Below are 25,349 nucleotides of genomic sequence, written 5' to 3' on the forward strand. Positions count from 1 at the left end.
TCTGTAAAGGTGTTAAGTACCAGTCTACATGTATTTGATCCCAAAAAGTCAGAAAAAAGGGCTTTTGGTTAACCTGGCTCAAACCAGATACACAAGATTTTCTACAGTTACAAATGGTGAGTATTGCCATATCGGTGATCAAAATTAAAACATAAATCTTCATACATATATGGAAGTACAAAAGGGGAAATAAATCAATTTTACACCACTTATCTTTTATTTTTAGGTATACTCAATTTTTTTTTTTTGAAAGAAAAGGAAGAGAAGGTTCAATAACAGAGAGAGCTATACAATGTTTTTGAACAGAACCAAGTGCTCAACATCATCTTCTCCTCATTGAATACTTGGTCATTAATAATTTGCTTTGATAACAGCTGATATATTGCCACAGTGATGCCTCATGGTCTAAAAGGGGAATGATCTCTCCCTTAAAATAGAGCCTTCCCTGCTACAGTGAACGCATAGCCTTAATTTCCTGTTCCTCGTAAAGGCCATCATTTAATTTCCACTCTGTCTGACTGCTTCATTCACATATGACATTGACTATCAGCAAGATTTCTCCCTCTAAATGCATCTGTATTTTTAAACTTTATATTCTAACTAGAAACTAACATTTCTACTTTAAAGTTTGATTCACAATAGGAAAATCAGGAATAGAGAAAATAAACTACAATTAAAGTGATCATAACTTTAACTCCTTAATTATAATTACAACATAAATATATTTATCATGTTTGTTTTGGAATAAATTCTGGATTCTGAAGTAGTTAAACAGACAGGAAAAAGATTTATTGGCGCTGCAGATGGCACAATGAAATGCTCTGTTCAGTACCAATCCTATAAACAACACAACAAAGGCTCTTTTTTTTCCTATTAATAGAATACAAAATAATATAGAAAAATTAATATTTACAACAATTTTGTGGTTATACCAGATTTTGCCCTGGCCACATATATAACATTGTGTTGAACTGCTATTAACAAAATTTCTAATACTAGAACTAGGGATACTTGATGAGACTAATAGATTTAAAAACACAATAAATGAAGTACTTCTATACACAAGAGACAGAGCAAGTCTAGATCTTGCTAACGGATCCTGGTTGTGGAGACAGGCAGTGTCAGCAGGTTCAGAAAAAGGTTGGACAAATCTGTGGGCAATAGGTCTAAATACAGATATTAAAATGACTAGGCAGTGATATACTAGCCACCATCCCCAATATATTGACTTTGGATACTGGAGAAATACAAAGGGAATAGGCTGCAAAAGGCAGCCAGGCCTTATATGCTTGGTCTTTAAATAGCATCTCCCTTTACCACTGCAGGAGACAACAGGCTGGAGACACCACTGGGCTTGCCAGACCATAGGGAATTACTCAGTAGGGGATTTCTTCCGTTCTTATTATGTGAAAGGTGGTGGTGGGGTGGAATCCTAACATGACAGACAGCATTTATTCTGCTTGAGGACAGAAACTACACCCTGTTTGAGGTGAAAAACACTGAAGGCTTTTGAGAAAATTGTTCTTAAATAGTGGACTTTTTTCACCTTCATGTGGCCCCATATGGGATAGGACTACAGTACTGTCAAATTCAATACAGCAGTTTCTGTACCTTTGACAAAACATATAGACTAATTTATCCCACAAAGACACACATTTTAATGACTGAAGAAAAGAACTATTCCTTATGGATTCTAACATGGGCAGTATTGCAAATCCTTGTGGAGAAGAGATGACATATCATCACCTCCTAAGTTCCTCCCTAATGTGACTCCTTTCAGAGCAGACAAAACCAACCTCTTCACTCATATCGTGACTGGGGATGAGTTTAATTATAGACACATATTGCCAGGAAACACAAACAAAATTGCCACCACAAAGTAGCTTTGGTGCAGAGTGAAGAGATCAATTAATGATGTGTAATACCTTTGACAAAACATATAGACTAATTTATCCCACAAAGACACACATTTTAATGACTGAAGAAAAGAACTATTCCTTATGGATTCTAACATGGGCAGTATTGCAAATCCTTGTGGAGAAGAGATGACATATCATCACCTCCTAAGTTCCTCCCTAATGTGACTCCTTTCAGAGCAGACAAAACCAACCTCTTCACTCATATCGTGACTGGGGATGAGTTTAATTATAGACACATATTGCCAGGAAACACAAACAAAATTGCCACCACAAAGTAGCTTTGGTGCAGAGTGAAGAGATCAATTAATGATGTGTAATACTCCATTGGCTTTGCATCTGCTTCAGGACTTACTTGGGAGAAGTCTTACATGAGGAAGACTTCATTCAAGTCTTCATTCATTCTCAGAAGTTGTTTTACTAAACAAATAAATCAATAATCATCCTTCACTGAAGCTACCTTCAATTTGCCTGTATCCCCTGACTGTCAGGAACCCTAAAGCTGTCCCTGGCTGTGATTCCTACACAGCTTCGTCCAGAAATTGTTTCCTTCCCTGATAAGGGAAACCTCCACTGCAACACAAAGGGTTGAAGTTCTTTAGGATGATTGATACATAGGAGAAATGAGACCATGAGCTGCAGTCAAGCTCAAAACTGATGCACTTATCAATTTCAAAAAAATAATATTCTGAACTAGTTAAATTCAAAAGGAATTTTTATCACAGATTTTCTGAACAAAGTAGAAAAAAAATTACAGAATTGAGCCAGGGTACTGAGGAAAAAAAATGTTTTCCCATAAGCATAATTGAAAGAAAACACTTTAACAGAAAGTTTTCAATAAATTCCACTTCAACGCTAGGGCCAGCCCTGCAAACTAATTATATTTATTAATTTTTAAAGAATATAGTCACTTCCTGAAAGATTACTATAGGTCCCAGGCACTTTTCGCATTCCAAGTGCTACTAGATCATTCACAAAGAATTAAACACAGGCATTGCTAGAACTTTAGACAACAAATTTTCATTTCACAGATCCTTAAACTGTAATTGCTACATATGCAAAAAGGCCTCCTGAAGTTTCTCGCTTTTCAGTATCCCTGTAATCTTGAATGCCATGATACTGAAGTCCCTCTGTGGATCATGATGCAAAATGTTTTTGAAAATTTAGACCTAGATTTGTTCACAGGACTCAGGTGAAGAGTTATTTGGTCAGTGGCATGGATTCAGCAGGCTACTACTTTCCACTTCATGCTTTTTTTTTTGTTGTTAAAAACTGTGTTGATATAGCTTATATAATTAGAATGGTCATTTTATCTTGTTTGTTATTAATTATTTCCGTATACAGGTATGAAGAGGGCCCAAACAGAATTGTACCATGCTACTAACCTCGTTGTTTATTTATGATCCTTGATAGAAGTAAAGCAATAGAGGTAAAGCATGCCTCACTTAAAATTTTTACTTATAAAAATAATTTTAAATTAAATATAAAGCAATTAATTTCTTAAGTTCTTGTAACCAGAACACGAATATTACTTTGAAGACAAACAAGAGTCAAAGTGAGTTATCCATTTATTTTCTCGCTTGCTTATTAAAACCATGCACCACTTGCAGTATTATATAAATACTGACAAGTAACTGATATTGTAAGTCACCAGCAAACAATCTCTTCACTGTTATACATACTGTCATATTATTTTTGTGAGAGGGCAGAGACAGTTACAATTAGCAAAAGAAGTGTCAGACAAGCAAATTAGCTGATGTTACTTCTTTTAACACTTGGTTTTCTTTGAACAAGTTAGAGAAACCGTGAGAGCTAATTGCAAAAGGCCATTATCAAGTTTTCCTTCGTGTTGCAGGCAGCAGGAAAAGATGTGTTGCACTCTAGATCAAGTAGGGACTAGGGAAGCATCACATTTAAACTCTCAGTATCACAAATCTCTCCAAACAAGACCCAGTTAAAACTCTTTAGTTAAGTAAAAGATTATGGAAGTGCTTCAATATCTTTTTTAAGGTAATAGGGTAGCTTCTAGAGCAGATTACAAATTCTTTCCCTCACTACCACCTTTCCCTGTCCCAAGTGCACGTTTACCTATTACCTGCAACTAAACTAATCTACACTTAATTCCATGTTGCATCTCCACATATCCCCCTTTCCCAGGAAACTTGGGAACAATGAATTTAATGTTCCACAATCTCCTCTCATTTTTCAAAGATCTTTTTTATCCTTTTTTATTTTTTTTTTACTCTTGACACCTTTAAAATATTTGCAAGAAGATTTTCAAACTTTATCTCACCAAGAGAAACACGTTTCTCATACTTTTCAGTGCAGATGACTATAAGTAGACAGACATCCATAATTAAACTTACTGATACTGTATTGTACAAAAACACTAACACCGAAAGACACGTGTCATTTAAAAAGTTCAGCATATGCAATACATTAGCTGAGAATGTTTGTCACGTTTCCTTTAAATGTCTGATCAAGGAAAATGAATAGATTGATTCTTAATTGAAACCTGGGAATGTCTTTGTTACACTTCTGGGTTTGGTACCTAATGTTACAGACTTGATCTCCACAGACAATTTAGAGCAAGGCTTAATTTCATGTAAAACACACCACACTTCCTGACGGATTTATGTGTCTGGTTTAGTTACACAAAGTTGGATGAATCTTCTCACAGGAGAAAAAGCAAATTGGCAGGTAGCAGATCAGAAGATAAAAATAGACAGTTACCATTCATTTCATGATACCACCCAAACCACTAGAAGTTCTGCATCAAATATCTCCATGCTCTGTGTACTGTCAGTAACCTCTAAGCATATGCTATATGCAAAGTTAGTAATTCAAAAAGTGCAGGGGCTGCACAAATAAGTCCTCACTATCAAGCCATACGGTTCTGGCCAGATAATTGCTTGGGAAGCTCAAAGAAAAGTACATGAGTTGCATTAAAATGCTATTTTAAGTCAACAGAGCAGACTGGATACCAGAAGAGGTAGCATAGGGGTAACAGGTAAAGTTTGCAGGAACTTGCTCTCAATCCAGTAAATACATTGACAGGACAGTGTTCTAAGTGTCTGCCTTTTAGCAGGGAAAAGGGCATTATACAATTTGAAGTAAGGCTGTGCTTTGAGAAATACCATTTCAGATAATACATAGTTATAGTGAGGAACTAAAGGTTTATACGTACACAGATGACATAGAGGAAAAATAAGGCAATCCCAAGCAAAACAAATCATCACAGGGGATGAATGAGCCCTATTGCTATTAAGGCAACATCAAACTTATTCCTGATGTCAAAGACTTAGATTAGATAAATGAACTAAAGAAGGTGGCAGTGATGGTTCAAAGGGCAAAATACAGAGCATAATTGCTGCTCAACCTGTTTTGGAGACGTGTGGTCAGGAATTTGTGTTTACTCACGTTCCATAGCCTCATTTTTGCTCTTACAGCAATAAATAAAACCTAAATATCACTTTGGATAGAAAGGTTCCCCCTGGGGATTTCAGAGTAATATATGGGATAATTAAGGCTACAGACACATAGAGAATGAAGCTTGAGGCATGAGCCTGGAGCCAACTGCACCACAGTACATATATACAAATAAGAAAGCTGTGCAGTTGAAAGTAGTCTCTTCATTGCCAGTTTAGCTTTTAAATATGTGATATAATTAGATTACTCAAGAGGAAAAACAATTCTTTCTGAGGTATCCTAAATTTCTATTAGAGAGTGAATCATGCTTTTACAGTTTTTAAAAATCAGGGCAACTTGATTTTATATGCCAACGACCTGTTTGAGTGTCTGTAATTTCAGTCTCAAAATTTATCTTTTAAGTTGTGTAGAAAAGTCATGGAAGAGACCATTGGAATTTCTTCCTCTATAAGCTCAACAAGGAAAAAATTCTCTTTTTTTATTTTTATTTTTTCAAATAGATAAAGCCATGCATACTGCATACATAAAGCCAAATGCATGGTAATGCATGACCGTAGGACTGATTTATAAATTTATGCAGAATTAATAGGAAAAATAAAATGTTTTAAGCAAGGCAGTAGGACTCATTTTACTCCATGAACTATACATAACTTACGTGTACAACTAAGACATTTTCTAATTTTGCTGATGTTTCCTCCATGCTATGTTGGACAGACAACTAGAAAGAAGAGTTAATGAGAAAAGACAAACAGCAGCATGAGAATGGCTGAGTGGTTCTAACTAATAATCCATGCAGTCTGAATCCTGCCTTGGCAGTAGCAAATGGAGGGCAAAATTGGAAAGACAGCAAGTATTCAGTCACACCTTCCCAACACACCCTCCATTTTCCCAGCAAACCGTGGCTGAAAGACTTCCTGAACACGAGTTGTACCGCTGCACTGAAGAGCCCTTTATAGAGTTTTCCTCCATGAAATACTATAATGCTTTCTGAACCCAGATAAGATTTTGGCATCTACATCACCCTGGAAACAAAGAGTTACACACCTTTTTTAGTCACCGATAACTGCAGATATCTGTTTCTGCTTTAAAATTGCTGTTGATTTACTTTTCTGGCTTCCTTGCATAACCATACTCTATTCACTTTCTATGAAGCATTTGCGAGCTTAGAGACTTCTATAAGCTCTCCCCTTGACTCTTTTTGTTAGGTCCAAGAGTTCTCTTTTACTTAGTCTCATTTTATTTGAGCCCAGTTATATCCTGCAATTACAGATCCTTTCTACTGCAATTGCAATTTTGAGATGTAAAACTGGCCTGTATTTGAGGGCTGTTCAAGATTCATTCTGAGGAGACTCCCAAAATATCTGCACATTACTTTATCTGGTCAATTTATAAGTTAATGGAAATGTGAGTCCACATATCCAAAGTATTAAGGAGACATAGTTCTGAAGATCAGTTTGGTGCTTTTTCCAATACAGCTGGTCTTCATGTTCAAGTGTAACAGAGTTACAGTGTGAGGTTTGCAGTTTAAATCTAAAATTCTACAGTGAGGCACATGTCCCTTACAACAAATTCAATTCATTCACCCAGTGCTGATATTTAACAAGAACCACTATTTACTGTTTTTACCTATAATGTAAAGTAGTAGAGCCCAATTTGCAAGGTTAATGCAGGCTTAGTAGTCTCTTCAATAATTTTTGTCTGCAGTATTTTGCCATATTTTCCCTATTTGTTCACCATTATCAACATTCAGCTTTAGTTTCCTTTAATGAAATTTTCACAGCTATTATTTCTTATTTTCATTCACTGTATACATTCTTCTGGAATTCTGATTTTTTTTTTCCTCTAGCTGATTTCCTATTTGATCACGTACAGAGATATCCATTGTTCTGAAATTAATAACATGGCTACAGTTCAGGAGGGAGACTGATGCCAACATAAACTTTTGGCACTCACGGGAAACAAAAGCCATGGGTTAGAGGTGGACTGAAAAGGACTTAAGTGGAATTTTACCTGTAAATTGAAAACTGTGATCTTTCAAGCCTGGGTCAGTATTTGATGTGGTAGTGGATTACGTCCACAGGCTCTTTGCTCCTGTTGCTCTAAGGTTCCCAGTAGATGCACCTACAGGTCTGCCCAGGCTGCCTCAGTTTCACGGCATCACTACCCTCAGCCCTGGGTTGGAAAGCAGACACCCCCATATCTTACCATCCTCACGAGAGCTCAGAGCAGCAGGCATTATTAAGAGGCACTCAACAGACATCATACAAAAATTATGTTCTTCCTCCCCTTGCTTCTCTCATACTATATAGTGTCACAGGGATTAGATATCACATGCGCTTCATGATCAGGAAGGCCTGTGGGGTCGGAAACCACTCTGCCTGCAGAGAAGTTCATCCCCAGCACCATTGGGGAGGAACTTTGTAATTCTTTTTGAAGAAGGCTACACAATTCTCAGCAAAAAAAAATACAAGCTCTGCTTGTATTCCAAAGCAAAACTCCAACAGCAAAATATGTTTTGAACACCCAAGAACTGAATGAATGAAGTAAAAACTTGAGAGCAGTGAAGAAATCAACCAAAAACCAGGCAGTTAGCCTGGAAGAAACCCATACAGAGTATAACATGAGGAGGTTCATCAGTTCAGCAGAAAAAGTGAGCTGTACCTGAAGGTTTCAGATCAAAGCACAATAAACATGCTAAAGAAATACAGAATCCTTTAACAGGTTTTTGAGTGGCTTCATCTAAATACTAAGGAAGAAAAGCAAAGGCTATCTAGCATATGAAAGAAAACACAGAGGGCTCCCTCAGACCAGAATAATTTAACCATTTCCTGGTCTTGAATGTCCTGTGCACCATCAGGCATCTCCCACAGCCAGCTGTATCAACAGGAACCATTAGAGTCTCTCCTGAATTCTTGCTGATCTCATGAGACATTACATCATTAAATACCATTAGCAAAATGGTTTTCAATCTTTCCCACCAGACACAGGATGAAAGCTATTGACACACAGGCCCGTTTGACCAAACAAACTTGTCTGCAGAAAGACTTGGAAAAGTGACAAATTGCTTAGAGAACACCAAAACTAGATGTTAGTCTAGCACTTGAAAACCAAAATTACACACACAAACACAAATACACAGAAGCAGGCTTGTAGAGGCTGCATTTGTGACTGAAGGGCAAACTAAATCTAGAGGAAGCTTTTGGAAAATAATCAAAGTAAATTAGTGATTTTAAAAAACCTAACAACCAACAATTAAAAACTCCACCAAAGCAAACCACTAAGCTGGACAGTGTCCCTGCAAAACATTCTACAGCCATGAATGAACATTGATCCAACTCCCAGCTCCTTAAAACAATACAGAAATTGAAGCAGAATTTAAATACAAGCATATTTTATTTTTCTCAGTAAAGACAATGTCAGTAGATTGCTTAAAGTTTGCTTAAATCTAAATAGATTGCTGAAAGAAATGAGACACTGTAAGGAACTGTATTGGGTTTACGTGGCCAGGTTCTGGTAGCAGGGGAACCTACAGGGGTGGATTCCCCTATGTCTGATGGAGCCAATGCCAGCCAGCTCCAAGATGGACCCACCACTGGCCAATGCAAACCTGTCAGTGACAGTGGTAGTGCCTTTGGGATAACATATTTAAGACAGGGGAACAGCAACAGCAGCTAGAAAAAGGAGTGAGAATATGTGAGAGAAACAGCCCTGCAGACACCAAGGTCAGTGAAGAAGAAGGGGGAGGAGGTGCTTCAGGCACCAGCCTGTGGTGAAGACCATGGTGAGGCAGGCTGTCCCCCTGCAGCCCATGGAGGTTAGCGGTGGAGCACATATCCACCTGCAGCCCATGGAAAACCCCATGCCAGAGCAGGTAGATGCCTGAAGAATGCTGTGACTCCATGGGAAGCCCATGCTAGAGCAGGCTCCTGGCAGGACCTGTGGCCCCATGGAGAGAGAAGCCCACATTGGAGCAGGTTTGCTGGCAGGACTTGTAACCCCGTGGGGGACCCATGCTGCAGCAGTCTGGTCCTGAAGGTCTGCACCCCATGGAAGGGACCCATGCTAGAGCAGCGGAACTGCAGCTCATGGGAAGGACACACGTTGGAGAAGTTCATGGAGAAATGTCTCCTGTGGGAGGGAACGCAGGCTGGAGCAGGGGAAGAGCGTGAGGAGTCCTGCCCCTGAGGAGGAGGGAGTGGCAGAGACATGTGATGAACTGACCACGACCCTCATTCCCCATCCCACTGTGCCACTGGGGAAGAGGAGGCAGAGAAATCAGGAGTGAAGTTGAGCCTGGAAAGAAGGGAGGGGTGGGGGGAAGGTGTTTTAATATTTGGTTCTATTTCTCATTATCCTACTCTGATTTGATTGATAATAAATTAAACTAATTTCCCCAAGCTGAGTCTTGTTTTGCCTGTGATGGTAATGGGTGAGTGATCTCTCCCTGTCCTTATCTCAACCCATAAGCCTTCTGTTATATTTTCTCTCCCCTGTACAGCTGATGTGGGGAGTGACAAAGCAGCTTTGGTGGACACCTGGCATCCAGCCAGGGTCAACCCACCACAGGAACACTTTCCAAAGACCATATCTGCTCCTCGTGACTGTAACCTTCAGTGAAGGGGTAAAACATGTACCGTGCCACTCATTAGCATCGCATCCGAGAAAAGCTCAGGCTTACTCTGCTGGGAAATCTGATTACCTGTGGGCAGTCCCACAGCCTAGACCCTCACACCCTCTAACAGAACTACCTCGCAGAAATAATCTGGTTCATTCAGCAGGTCAAATCAACCTTTGAAATATGTGTACCCATGTGTGCAATTTTCTACAGCAACCTTGAATGACCACCCTACTGGTCACGAGACCTGAAGAAATCCAGTAATATTCACAATCCTTTGTGTTATTTGGGACTAAATCCAGATCTTAATATTGCATGTGCAGTGTCCCCCTTGCTCTCTATCTGACCACCATGGAACCTTAAAAGATCCTCTGTATGAGTAATAGGGATTTTGGAGTTAACATATGGACACAAGGATCAAGCACAATGCCCCAATGTGTTGCAACAAGATATTTCTCTTCTATGCAGTGTTCTCCTCAGAGTTCATACAGCCTGTTGGAGGCATTAACCTCTGAAGCAAAACAATGAAATGAATTTTATACCATTCTTGGATCAAAGGTATAGCTGGATTTTGAAAGAGATGGTGATAAACTCTTTGGTATAAAGAAAAAAAATAGTTTATTTTCTCCTAAATAAAATTAAATGAAAAAATTAATTCTGTTTAACGAGCAGGTACCAGGCAGCAGGAATAGTAGAAAGGTGATTTAAATCCAGAGTTTAGGTAACCCCTATGAGTTACTCTGAAGATATAAAATGTAATTTGTAAAGTCTAGTCATCCTTAAGAGTTTCATTTTATGGTTGGTACACACTTGTTTCTTTAAAGAAGTTACTGAAAATACAGTGCCTGTATTTTTTCCTAGTGGTAAATATAATGAGTATGCCTCATGACATAGTCCTGATTAATTTTTCCTACAGCTGCACTGTTTAGTATAGGTCATACTGTAGATTGTTCTGAGAAACTGTTAGTACCTCACAGTATAATGGGCTGTTATAATCACACAAACAATGAGGTCACTTTTATTCATTTACAATTAAAGTACTGTCCATCTAAGTGCTTTTCACACGACTATTTTCCCATGATCCTTTCAAAACTTTAAGTAATTCTACCAACAAAGATGCACAGCCAAAACAGTTCTGAAAAACCAAAACCACTCAGGCTTTCTACATTATGGGAGAAAATAAAACAGAGATTACAACTACTGTGTTAAAGAAAAATGTATTGGCTAATACAGGCAAAGGAACAAGAAGTTCTACTACACCCAAACAAGTGGCAACAACAGCTGCTGTGGGGCCGTTGCAGGTACCACGAATGTTCGAGGAGACGGGAAAACAGAAGTAATTAGGGAGAGGTACTATCTTTCACAGTCCAATGATACAGCGACATGTATGCACATCCCATGTTATAGATAATTTTACAATTGTTAGAGCAGGTTATTTGGCAATACTCTACACAGATGACTCATTAAAGCTTTTGAGGCATAATTTCCCTTTGTCAGTGGGAATTTGTGTTACAGAGCATTAATGAGCATTTACTTCGACCCTAACTACCAGTTAGATCCACAGAAATATCAGCAAAGAAAAAAGAAACAAATACAATGCCAAACTTTATGAATTAAAATATGCAATATTGAAGTTAAAATACAAAAATAAATTACTGAAAATTATATTACTAATATTAGCTGTGTTTCAGGTGTTATTTTAGATTTCTTCCCTATATTGATGCTTAGCTTTGACATTATCACTGGTTTCATTTCAGTATCCAACATTTGGAAGAAAGTGGTCAATATTAGGAGGTAGGCTGGACATTTTATTTTCAGTGGGACAACTGAAAGTTAGGCACTGAAGTACCCAACTCTGCCATTCTGGGGATCTTCAAGTGAAGCAGAACTCTGTGACTTCCCATCCTGTGCAGTCCCCCACTCCTTGGGGGGGACAATATCTCCCAGGAGGATGTTCAGTTCACGTACTGTACGGTAACTTACAAAGCTCATCGAGAAAACGGGCATACTCTATGTCCCAGACTATGCTTAGCAGTCACACAATAGAAATAACTCTAAACAAGTAGTACATTCTGGTTTGTTCCTTACGAGACTATTCAGAGACTATGATACGATAGCAATACAAAGATGTCCAAAATTTAGAAAAATATTGTTTGATTTGTATTCATTTACTTCGGTATGTTGAAGTCAATTAACATAAAAATTCTCTGACTATGAGGCAGAAAAGATGCATAGAAGTACAGTGTAGGAGAGTCTGTTAAATATTTCAGTGCCTAATTCCATTTACCACTGTGCATCTTAATCTCTTACTAAATTAAGGCTAGAAATTCAACATAGCATTCATTCATAGAATTCATTTGTTCATTCATAGGATTTATGGCCACATGAGTTTATCAAAAGATGTAGTTCGATCCTCATTACATTACAAGCTATTATATTTTGCTAAGGAAGACCAATTACAACTATTTGAATAAAAAATATATTCTAGAAAGGCATCCAATCTTTATGCTTTGCACAGAAATATATGAATGTCGTACATCTAAATGACAGAGCAACCATAGGCTATATGAAAAGAGATAAAATATGGTGTGGAGAAAGAAATGGTTCATTGCTGTTGTTTCAATTATTCAGCACAGTGTGTATGCTTCCATCTTAAATCTAGATTTGGCATGGTATGTCAAATCTATAGCAATACTGACAAGCCACTGTCAAAACAGCAGCCTCAGTAAGGTGATGGAGCAGGTACTTAGACTAGAAAGGAACACCAGTGAATACTATTATGCATATCCACAGAAACGACTGTCTCCACCAAAATCATGGTAAAAATCTACAGGATGCTTCTGACTTTCAAATTCATGGAAATTCTAAAAGCACAGTGGAAAATGGTAGGAAAGCAGTATGTCTGCATCCTGTTTCTATAATAATATTCTACATGTTTATTACCTCAATGCATCTGACAATTACCCTGCAGTTTTTAGTTATCAGGAGGTTTTTCTTCCAAGATTACTTTCTTCTTCTCTGTTCTCCATTTGTTAACAGCATGTGCTCTAAGTGATTCCAAGCTAATTTATCAAGATGACTGTATATGGCTCATTATCCAAATACATGCTATTTACAGGTGTTCTGTTAGTGAACCACTTACGGCTTTCTAAACCCTTACAGTGTGATGAGCTTGGAGGCTTCCTGTGCAAGAACAGCTGCAGAGTTGCCTTTCCAGTAACAGAAAACACACCTGTAAGACAGGCACACTTCCATCTGGTCCTCAGTGACCAATTTAAAGGTTGCTTATGCTCCTTTATCCCTACAACCCGTCCTCTCCTTATTGCTATTCCCTCACCTTCCCACAGCCTGTCTCCTTGAAGCTACTCCACCTTAGCCACTGACACCTTCAGACACATCACCCTTTCTGCCTGTTGCCTCATGGAGCAGCTCAGAGAAGAGAATCTTAAGACTTTTTCTAAGCAAGGAATATATTACAGGGTCAAAAAAACTGAGCTGCTGTATTGTATGTTTGAACCTCTCTTCTGTTTGCTGTCAGACAGCATATACCTCAGGGTGACTCATCTGCTTCTCCAAATCAACAGCATAAAGCAAGCAACAGGCTTATGCTTTATTTTTTTTATCATCCTCCACACAGTTTATAACTTAAAGGGACAGTGAGAGTCCATAAAGTGGATAGAGACATTTGTTGCATGATTTGGAAAGTGAGCACTTGGATTAAGAGGTTTCAGGACCTGGAAAGATGAACAAAGTTAAAATGCCATCCGAGAGGAGCAGATTCTTTCTCTTTTTTCTGCCAGTACATCCTGAGTATCACTTAGTCACCAGCCTAAATACTCAGTTGGCCATCTTCTAATTCCTCATTCCCTGGGTATCCAGCTCAAGAATTGTGGCCACTAGTGAATATAGTGGCTGTGCTTTAAGGAGACGCAGGACCATGTGAAGTAAGCTGAAAAATCAGGTGTTATATACCTCAATCTGCATGCCCCAAATTAGCAATACAATTCAATAATTTTGGCTCTGCTCTCACTACTCTCACATGTCAACTATAATATTGGAATAAATAAAAGCTCAAACTCTCCCAAACTTGAAAGTTAGTGAAGTGTTGCAATAAGACCATTATGGAAACTTCGAAAAGAGTTTAATTCATTACAAGGTGTGGATATAGTTTGCTAGATATTGCATGAATGCACAGAATCAATGAGAAGGATGAAAATGAATAATAAATAAGTACTTTCTGAGAAGGACAGAGGTGAAATAAATGAAACATGATCATACGATCAAATGCATAAATGGGATAAACCAATCTGCCTGGAAATGGTCAGCATTTCTTAAAATTTGGATGCTTTGCTTTCCCACCATTATTTTTCATTGCTGTTATTGCATGAGGTTATTTCCCAACAAAGAAATAAAAGCCCTGAATATATCTAAAATGTTATTGTTTCTTGAATTCTCACTTCAATCCATCGATAGTGTTCAGTGTCACAAACAGGTCCCTGCCACAGAGGTGCTGCCAAGGAAATATTAACCAGTTCTGGGGACTGCAGGAAAAGAGCTGGCAGGGACAGTTTCCTACTTGGTCTCCTCCATTTCTCCCCACACTGAGACAGGGGTGTTTTGGTCCCAGCTTAAGCAAGACAAACAAGCCATATCCAAATGATAAAGAGAAAGGAAATAGTGCAGAAATTCCTGGGATTTTTTTTTAATAGGTAGTTAAATCCTTGAAGAACTGCTTTAACTACCACCCCATTTGCAGCCATTTGAGCTCACTGATTTTTAGCAGTTGCAGGCTGCCCCCATGCCTGTGGGCCAGCTGCTACACGGGTATCTGACACACTTTGTCAGTGAATTTCAAAATCTTTGCTGAAGTGCAGAAACATAAAGGCCAAGAAGATACTCTCATTCCGTTCCACGTTCTTGCAGTTATAAATATCCGTGCTCATAACCTGCTCCAGTCCTTCCAAATATCAAATTCTTTCCAGTGGGTCCTCAATAGAGCATTTCAGTAAAATGGCTGTATGAATTAAACACTGCTAAACCAAAACATTTTTCTTAGACTTGTACAAAACCAGGCAAAGCATTTTTGCTAAGCTTTCCCCCAAAAGTCTGCTCAATAAGACAATTATCAGGAAATCTCTGAGACCCAAAGGTAACAATTTGGCAGAGTAGAAGAAAGCAAAACCAGAGTATATATTACAACAGAAAATGGTAGGCTAAACATGAGGCACAATCATCACAACCTGTAATAGCGCAAACATATTTGTAACTCGAACTTTTACACACGTTTTATGTTTCGCTACATTGACAGTCTGTTGCCTAGTGGCTCTCTGTGGGACCTCTGGCAAACTCCTTTCACCAAAAAAAAAAAAACCAAAACAGAGGAAACATTTCAGAGGATCAGTATTATCCTCCACAATAACAGCGACACTGTCCAGGTTTTGTTAGCTATCCAGAGCTGTAATTTTATAAGTCAGCTTTAATTACTGAATTCTTTCTTCTCCAACAATTCTATTTTTAAAATATTTTCAGTGCCCCAGAATTTCAGACTAAGGGAAACATAAAACAAATATAGGCCACATAACACATACATTATTGCAGAACAAGAAATACAAAATCCAATATTTCTTCCTTCACAGGAGACTCTGTATTGTTCACTTGGCAATCAAGTATATAAATTACACTTTGATTTTCTTGTTACACTTCTCTTTACCGTGCCTGCTGTGCTGATGTGTCGAGAGAATTTGCCCTTTTGAAGTTTTGCTGACAGTGTTACAAAACCATTTTCTCTGGAGCACCCTTCTGAAACTTGTTTTTTGAAACCCTTTTTATACTATACCAATTTTGCTACCTCTGCAAAAAATGTTACTCACCTGAGGGTTTTTCTTCTTCTTTCAGTCATGCTGCCAGGGGGCTGATTGTTTCTGATTGCTAAAGTCAAAACTCCCTGAAAATGGACTATTCAAGCTGAAGAGCATTTCACATGAGCACGGCAGGCTTTCCCGTCACCTTATTTGTCTATATTATTTAGTAATACAGTTACTATGTGATGGAGATTATAAAATCATTTGGTCTGGCTGCATTGACAACCTGGGCAGAAAAATAATTCTATTGCTTGAGATTCTGGAATGCCAATCATAGAATAAAGCATTTGGCCACTTAGTGAAGAATGCAGTGTAAATGAAACAAATGGATATATAGAGGACATACATAGATAGGTCTCTAAAGCCAAGGTATCAGTGATGGAATTTCTCACGTGGGTCATTTAACCAAATTTTCTTGGTTTCACTAGGCAACTGGATAAAAATATTCTATGTTTAACTTGATGGGAAGACTACTAGAAATCATTTTGTGCATTTACAACATAAAATTATATCCATTAGACATCAAAATGTCCACTGCATCATTTGTATCATTTTCTCTCCTGTGAAGAATTGCTCCTACGTTGTATTATCTATTTTTTCACTGCCTCAGGCAAGAAGGTTTTATCCATTTCCCTGCTACAGCCTGAAATGTGCATATATGGTATAATACGCTGAGGTATCTGAAATTAAGACAGCATTACTGATCTGAGTGAATCCAAGAGCAAATGTAAAGGTGATGAGTAAAGTATGCCATTGACTTCCAATTATACTTTTACTTTGTTTTACCATTTATAAGAACCCCAGCACATAAATGTTCCCCTCCACCACCACCCCACCTTTTTTTTTTTTTTTTTTTTTTTGATATGGTAGTTCTGAATTATTTGTTTAACCTTACAAAAACTTGGGGATGTTCAAACAGGCTGCTATCTGCTAGCAGCTGATGTGTTTGATAAATTATTCCCTGTATTTAAAGGGTAATAATGTTCCTGGGCTGGACACAGTGTGGGCTGCATGATGTGAGGCTGGAAAAGGAATGGGTAAAGGCAACCTCTTCCTGTACCAGCGCTGAGCCAGTGCTGCAGCCAACACCTGGGACTGCCTGAGCAAGCTGATTTTGAGATTTCTTGTGCAGACATTCATCCAAGTGTGGGTGAAAATCTGAAAGAACTGTAGAATACGAGAGCTAGAAGAGACTGCAAAAATCTATGCAATCAACCCCTCTTCCCTAACCGAGGGTTACTGGAGGTGTGTCATTACTGACACATGCATTTCTAGCCTATTCTTATAAACCTTCAAAGATGGAGGTGCCACATGTTTCCCAGGCAATCTTTTCTAGAGCTTCACTATTCCCAGTATTGAGAAGTCTAGCCTAATCAGCACTGCTGTGATTAGCCCATTATTGCTTTTCCTATACATCCGTAATATATAGAGAATAGTTCATTCCATTCTTCCTTGTGACAGTTTTTACATACTCATCGACACTTTGAATTTCCACTCATATGTTCCTCCTTCCAACTAAACAACCCAAATCTTTCAGTTCTTCCCTTAAACCAGCAGCTCTCGTAATTTTCCTGTTTCACTTCTGGATCATCTCTTGAAAGGAAATATACTAAAAAATGTTTACTACACTTGAAAAACTATAATGTATCATTTCTGATAGGAAAGGTTGCAGCAATTAGAAGTTCTATGATAGAATGTTTAACCGGCACAACCAAAACTCCAAAGTAAAATCCCCTGAAAAATGTTCGTAAACACTAAGCTAGCAGCAATGGGCGTCAGTCTCATTCAGCATGATATCTTAGTCATTTCACAGTTGAAGTAAAATCGATTAATCATGTATTGAACTAGAGGGAAGGAGATAGAAAGGATCACATCAAAGACAGAAAAAGGTAGACTAGACTGAAAGAAATTTTTGAGTTGGACAAAATCATTCAGGTAGTGGGAAGGGAAAAACACGAGCTAGCAAGAGAGCACCAGGTAAAAAAAACAAGTGGAAGATAATATGGTTGCTGAAAAGTACACAGAAGCCTATGGAAAGAGTTATCAAAACACCTGTGACTGCCAAAACTCTTGAAAAGTAAAATAATAAATAAAAAAGAGAAAAATATCAGAAAAAAACTAGACAGCATGAAGGTGCACATGAGGAAGAAAAAGAGGAAGTACATGGAAGAAACAAAGAGGCTTCAGAGCCTCCCTTTCAGGCATTTTGCCATAGGAATCAAGAAGGACAAACTATATTTAATGCTTTTCGATTTCAAAACAAAAGGTACTGGGAAGAATAGATACTGCCTTCTCATGTAGCATCTTTCTTTTCGTTTTCTACTTTTACTGTGAGTCAGACCCAGCCCCGTTTCCTGTTAGCGTTTGTGCCCAGAGCCTTAAAAGCAGTAACGTCACCTCTTCCAAACATGCATGACTTGTTAGAGAGCAAAAACCACCCTGATCCCACAGAAAAGAGCAGACCTTTGACAAGTATCTTGAAGCTTTTGTGGGAAATCTATTAGACAAACTGAGGCTAGGGAGTTAGTATAGTTTAACAGTGCACATTTATGTGATGCTTCGTATGATCACCAGCACGGTTTGCGTGTTTCACATCACAGAAACATCTTGAGCTTGATGAGGAATGTTGATATTGGAAATAGCGTGTGCCCCATATTGAGATTCAGGATTGTGTAAAATAATACTAGTGTGCACTCATGTATGCTTTACTTTAAACAGAGAAAAATAAAGATGCACAGATTAATAAATAGTGATTACCTCAGAGCAGCAGTTTTCCCATTTCTGTGAGTACATGTGACCTGCCTGGTTTGGTACCCAATTTGTATGTCCCAATATTTGTTCTCCTGTCTATTCTGTCTGTTTCGATTCCTCTTCTTCTTAATTAACTCACGAGCCTCGGGATCCCGAATGGCCTTTTCTCTGTCTTTTTCCTTGTCTTTGTTCTTCCCTCGTTTCCTCACTTGCCTTATTTGTCTTGAATGGGGCACTGAGCATGCGCTCCAGGGTCCCACGTTTAGGCTATACAGGCTTTCTTCAGCAGTGCACGGGCTAGACTGACAGATCTGAAACTCAGTGAGGTTAGGACAAGCAGACCCACCGAACTGCGGTGGAGCCACAACGTGCCGAGTTCGATGCTGAAGCCCATTGCCACAGGTCTTGGAGCACTCTGACCAGGGGGCAAATTCAGCCACGATGCAGTCCTGCCGGCACGGGATGAGGCACGCCTGCTCCTGGCGGGGCTTCGGCTCAAAGTACTCGCAGATGACATCCTCAGCTGGCACCCCGTTGGACTTCTGGATACAGATGATGTCCCTTGTCTGAATCCCTTCCTCCCCTCTGAGGCACTCCAGAGGCTTCTCATGGCTCCGGGAGAGGACAGGCCGGCACTGGTTCCAGCTGCCGATCTGCCAGTCGTACAGCTCCTTGTGCCAGTCGCAGACCCGAAAACAGCTCTGCTGGTTGTCCGGCCGCTCCGGCTGCTTGCAGTTTGTGGGTAGTGTGGTCCAGCCCTCCACGTGGGCACACCACACGGCTCGTGTCTGGATGCCACCTGGACCGCATTCATCTCCCATGCATCTCCCCCACGGACCTGGAAAACAAGAGAAGATGCTAACATTGCACACTTACTTGGTTTTCTGCTGTGGCGCGAAACCAAGCTCGCGGAACCAGTTTTGCATTTCCAATACCTCTAGGAATTTCATTCTTGGAGAAATTAGAACTTGGGAAACATAAAACCGGTATGGGAATTATTTTTCATCTCCTATTTTTATTATTACAGATACATTTCATTTTTTGTCCTAGACAAATTGAATATTTAATTTCAAGAACATACACAGGAATTAATCACATTAGAGAACTAAGAACTGAGCAATCACAAAGTCATCACATAGTTTTGACTAGCAAGATAGGAGCCAAAGTTCTCCCCTCAAAGGCATGAATCTAATCTCTCTCACCTGCATGAATACCCTTTCCTGGACTGTTTTGGGTTTTGCTTCACATTTCTACTGCACTACTCTCTATACCCTGATGCCAATTAATATCACATTCTCTTCCTTCCATCTTGTGTTAAATAATGAGAATAAAAACATAATAAATTTAGAAAAATAGAGGTAATTTCAGGTAGGCCACTTCCGTTCTTTCCTTTGTTATAACAAAAATAAAAATTAAAAGCCAGTTAAGGAGTGTTTGTTCCAAACAATCTGTGAAATTACTATACAGAATAAGTTCTTGAAGACAGAGACAAACCAGCTGGTAACTCTCAAAAGAAGTTATTGCTTTTTTAAAATCTCTAAGGGCTAAGGTGAATACTCAACATGTTGTTATAATTAATGTCAACAAAACCAATAAAAACCTATATCCTTGACAGCTGATATGGTTGCTTTTTCCATTATTTAAAACTGTAATATTCACCCAGTGCAACTCATAAAATTCACAAACCAGAAGGAAAAAAACCTGTAACTTTCAGGTTTTTTAAGACCTCCCCTCATACACGCTGTCCATTGACTTACTGTGAAAGAGGAAAAGAAAAAGCAGTTCATAAAAAAACCCGTAACCACTTTCCAAAGGAAAGGTGTCTACCTGCAGGCTGTTGGTCACACAGATTATATTTTTTCTGAGCGAGGACTGCTCATGTTCCATGAAGAAATTGGGGCCAGGCCACTCAATCCTCACTCATCTGAACGACCCCAGTAACAAGACTATTTGTGTGAAAAAAGTTGTGGGAGTTGCTGGGCTGAGCCTTTGTTTTTTCCAAAGCAGGTTAACGGAATAATTTTGGTACTGTGCAAGGGTAAGTTAAACAAACTATGGCAGTTACAAATTTATATGAAATTTGGCAGGAACTACAAACTATGGCAGGAGCAACACTTTCTTACTGAAAGAGTGGAAGGATTATGAAGCCACATCTTATTACTGATTCCCATGAGCTTTAAAACTTTCATTGACTTCAACACAGTTTTCAGCTGTTCATCCAACATTAACTTCAGTAGCAGTTTGGGAATGGGCTGATGACAGGCTATATGCTTAACCTCTGCTACTCATTGCCTCTTTTTTAGGTGGGCACTGAAGCTGAATGCTTTGTTTATAGTTCTAAAATCCTAAGCATTATAATTCGATAGCAATGCCAGCTGGCAGAGGAAGATTCAATGCATGGAAACTCCTCCATATTTTTTGTGGTTTAAGTTCGAATTAGGGTTTCCAACGTTTAGCTAGCTATCCAGAAAAATAAATGTATATTAAATACAAATACATTTCTGTTTCCATTTCAGTATGATTACCCTACTTTATCTTTAGCCAGCCTTCCACAAATGACATAATTGTTGTATTTAAGCCTGCTTACACTGAGTTAAGAGATGTGTTTTCCCCAGAACATCACTTTATTCTTTTAAAGCTGGCAAGTGTTCAAAGACTGCAGAAAATCTCCAACTAAAACAGAAATACTAAAATAATCATGATTGAAATAAAGCTAAATCATTCATCTTGCAAACTACAAGTTTCTGTCTTATCAGATCAGTGTACCTTGTGTATACTATGTGTTCAGTGAAGAAATCCTTCTTTTTAAAGATCAGGTCTTTATTTTACTCCAGCTGAAGAGTTTGCCCGTTTGAGATTTTACCAAATTTCCAATCATCAATTATCCAAGAAATCACAATGTACCTAAAATTGTGCTTGACATTTAAGTATCTTCAATCCAAGTCATTGACATGTTTTTACTCATGCAAATGACAAAAATCTCAGCCTCAGTGCACTAACTACTGCCTTTGGCAATGCAAATATGAATAAATTTATCTGTACATGAGTGTGATAATTGGGCAAAAATAAGCTCTTTCATTAGATTACAAGAACGTTGGTTTTAGAACTGGATCCAAACTAACGATGAGGTGCACAGATAGGCTCATGTATTAAACTGCATTATTTTGCTTTTGCTGTGAAGTAGTATGCAATGCCAGTGAGTACCAGCAAACCACATTTACACTGAGCAAACTACTACTCAGCACCTCTATGTTCATGTAGTTGTTGACACAGGGTTATTAGTGATGTATCTGATCCTCCCCCTTACCTATATTAAGTTGATTTTTAAGGTTAAAAATCAGATTATGGAGGGAGGAGGTGTTAAAGAAAGCAAGCTGAAAGCAAAAGGAAAAAAAAAAAGTTATGCACAGTTCTTCCCCTGCCCACTGAGCTTCCACGGTGACTCTGTACTTCCCTCCCATACAGTGACTTCCTGAGTGGAAGCCAACTCTGTCCTTTGCTCTCTGGCTTCTGGAAATCCCTCTCCCCCTGCAGTCTGGCCACCTACTCCCTGCCATACCCCCCACTCTCTCAAACTGTGGGGTGGGAAGAGATAAACGCAAAGAAGGAAAAAAAAAACAACAAACTACAAAAACCACTCCTACAACTTCCATACTTGGTGCTTCTTTAGAATAAGAGCCTCAACCTAATGCCAATTACTTTTTTTCACAGTATCTGTGAATCTCAGCAATCTTAACAGCTTACTTTAACCCAGTTGTCTTATTTGGGGGAAAAGGAGGAATAGCCATTTTTTTACTTTCTTTAGCTTTTAAAAATAAAAATAATAATAATTAAAAAATATTTCTAGCAACACAGAAAGTTGCTTTGACCAAAATAATTTTGACAAATACCAAAGATTTATTTCTTTTGAAAGCAGTTGCTGGCATCCACATTACCCAACATTTCTATCAGTTTTCAGGGACACATTCCTTTGAAATCTCCAGTTAAGTTATCCACAATTTCTTGCAGGACCACAAGTCACTGTTGTTAACTTCAAGCACATGCTGAGGAACTTTGTTGCCATACATTCTTGATATGGATCTCACAAAAAGAGAGAAGCTCCACTGCAGTCCCCTTTACAGGTATCCATCTTTCGCCACCAATTAGAAAAAGAGCCTACAATAATTCACTTATAACTTAAGTGGCCCCAAACACATTGCAAGCATCAAGGCCAGACATAGTTCTCCTTTGAAAATAATCACAGAAAAGCAGGAAAAGAAATGCCTCTAAACAGAGTAAAGGGGCTTTGCAACTTAGTCCAAATTACCAGAAATGCATCCCAAAGTACTCCTAATCTGCTGTCATTTTTTTTTTAATCATTGCCACAGATTGAAGAAAAAGCACCCAGTATGTGCTTATAATTTTTCTTTGTCTGCTGGTCAAGACATCACTGAAGTACATGATACAAAAATACTGAAGGCAGAGGCTTTGAATGATCCTCAGAGGTATGAGAAAACCACATACAGATGATCTGCAATATGCTTTTTATATTATATCAAATAATATAATATAATTTTTATGGACAGTACATTTACCACAACATTTGTAAATGTGAGATTTTGGGATAAAATCAATCTTGCAGAAACTAGAGTAGCATAGATACGCAACTGGGTAATGAAAGAGAACACAATGTAAAGAGTCTCACCCACCACCATCATTTAAAGGCCACAGCGGGGGGGGGTGGCTGCTCTTTCACAAATCCTCAGCTGATGTTAAGTACTAGTAACAACAAAAAGTCTTTAGGAAAGCTGTCGAGTCTAATCAAGGCCTCATATGATGTTTTAATTTGCTCTTTATGAATATTCTTTAGGTTCTCTCTTTCCCACTGAAGCAGTCTTCACACAGACACTCTACCCTCCCTGCTGCGTGCTGATCCAGTTACGCCCGGGCAATGTGCGCTCAAACCATTTCACACTGGGGGAAAAAAAGCTGCTGCTGTGAATGCAAAGTAGTTTTTCTTAGGATTTTGTTTTAAACATATCTAGACAAACAAATCGTAGTTCACCTGTAGTGAGCTGTACTTGTCTCATGAAAATACCATTGTTTACCTGCTTTTTGTTTAATCAGTGTATTACAAATGGCAATCAGAGAAATAAATAGGAAGCTTGCTTCTTTTTTGTTGTTGGGAGTTGTCACTGAAATCTTAGTGAGTTTAAAATGTCATTTGTAATTCTTTGTCTTCTAAAGAGATTACTGTAAAATACAATATTAAGATTCCCTCTAAGCTTCTGGAGGATTAACATTTACTTTTGTCAGGGAGCAGGAAAGTAAGTGAATTAACCATTACTGCAGGTTTACTCTGAAATTTCAGGAAGTGATCACAATGGAGTAAAAATTCAAGACAAAACCCTCACTAAAGCACTGATAGCTTTGCAGCTAACTGAGAGCAAAGTAAGCTATCGTAGTATTTAATATCTTACATATTAATATTGTTTCAGGTATTAAAACTGTCACTATTTGAAGAAAAAAAACCTTACTTTGACTTTTGATCCAGAGCAAATAAGGCTAGGTGAACATCCCTTCAGCTTTTCTCCACATACCAATACAAGAAAATAGACAAACAAGCCCCCAACTTTCCCCAAGCATAAAACTCAAAACTTAAAAAGTTTGACTTAAAATGTCAAGCAAGACATTACTTCAATTTTTAACAAATGAGAGGGTTGCACCACTGATTTAATCTGAATTTTGCTGCGCTCTCAGTGAGAACTGGTTTTGACCCATTTTGTGTTACTGGTTTGGTGCCTGTAAGTAGCATTAACAGTTTAATGCCAGAAAGGGAGACTCGGACTGCACAAGACAATGAGCAGCTTAGTTTTCAGTATTTTGAGAGGATTGTATTTAGAGACTGATTAGCAGAAATCTACTTTTCTTAAGTTCAGAAACAAGCTAACCTTACTCAGTATTGGAGACCTCAAATTTCTTTGTATTATGAGAAGGTTGTGATGAAGGCCAAGAAGGTTAACTGGGTGATAGAGGGCTGAGAGTCAGAAGGACACCCGTATTACAAGATACGGCTCAAGCCTAAGCAATAAATCTCGAGAGAGGTCAAAAAGACACAGATCAAGAAGTCTTTGAAGTACTTGGGACATGACAGTGAATGCAAACTGCAGCTCCTGATAGCAGACTCGGTCAAGGAGCAGGATGAACAGCAGGCCACCGAGAACATTAACAGCCTCAGAGCTGCTACCAAAATCCCTTGCAGATCCGCTTGGCTAAATTAAAATACGATAAGCATGTCTATAACTCGATAGGGTCTACCTATACTATCTATATTTGGTTTACACAATTGTAGTAGCAAAGTAAAAATAACTGCTGCCACAACAGAGTATTTTTATTCACAGGTAGTAGCCGGTTCCAAAAGTCTAAACAGGGAACTGAGTCTCACTGACACAAACACTTTCCCTATTACACTGAGAGGAAGTAATACAGCAAAATGACATAATTCTAGATAAATTATTGATAGCTTTATTTTTTTTTAATATAGAATCTGAGATGCTGCCAACATGACAAGCTGGGCACATTTGGAGAGACAGATTCTGTAATTTATACCATTGGGAATGCCAAGACAGTAGAAGATCACTGATAGACAAAACCTTTATTTTTGCCTCTTTCCCACCCGTGGTGGGACTCCCTGGGTGCAGTATGACTCGCTGCCTGCTCTGTTTGCCAGCAAACTCCCCCCTCCAGGAGTGTTATGGATCACCTTTACTGTCATTTCTATTTAATGCTTTTGTCTTT

General features: G+C 38.6%; 1 protein-coding gene across 1 annotated transcript in view; it reads right to left on the reverse strand.

Annotated features, from left to right (window-relative positions):
- The window catches only part of THSD7A (thrombospondin type 1 domain containing 7A), a 300,728-nt gene that overhangs the window by 111,349 nt on the left and 164,030 nt on the right, over positions 1-25,349 (reverse strand). Inside the window, exon 4 of the mRNA XM_075082924.1 lies at positions 18,579-19,410. Coding sequence (XP_074939025.1) covers positions 18,579-19,410 — 832 coding nt within the window. The remainder of the gene's footprint in view (positions 1-18,578; positions 19,411-25,349) is intronic.

The sequence above is a fragment of the Phalacrocorax aristotelis genome, chromosome 2 (assembly GCF_949628215.1).
Source record: "Phalacrocorax aristotelis chromosome 2, bGulAri2.1, whole genome shotgun sequence".
Taxonomy (NCBI): domain Eukaryota; kingdom Metazoa; phylum Chordata; class Aves; order Suliformes; family Phalacrocoracidae; genus Phalacrocorax; species Phalacrocorax aristotelis.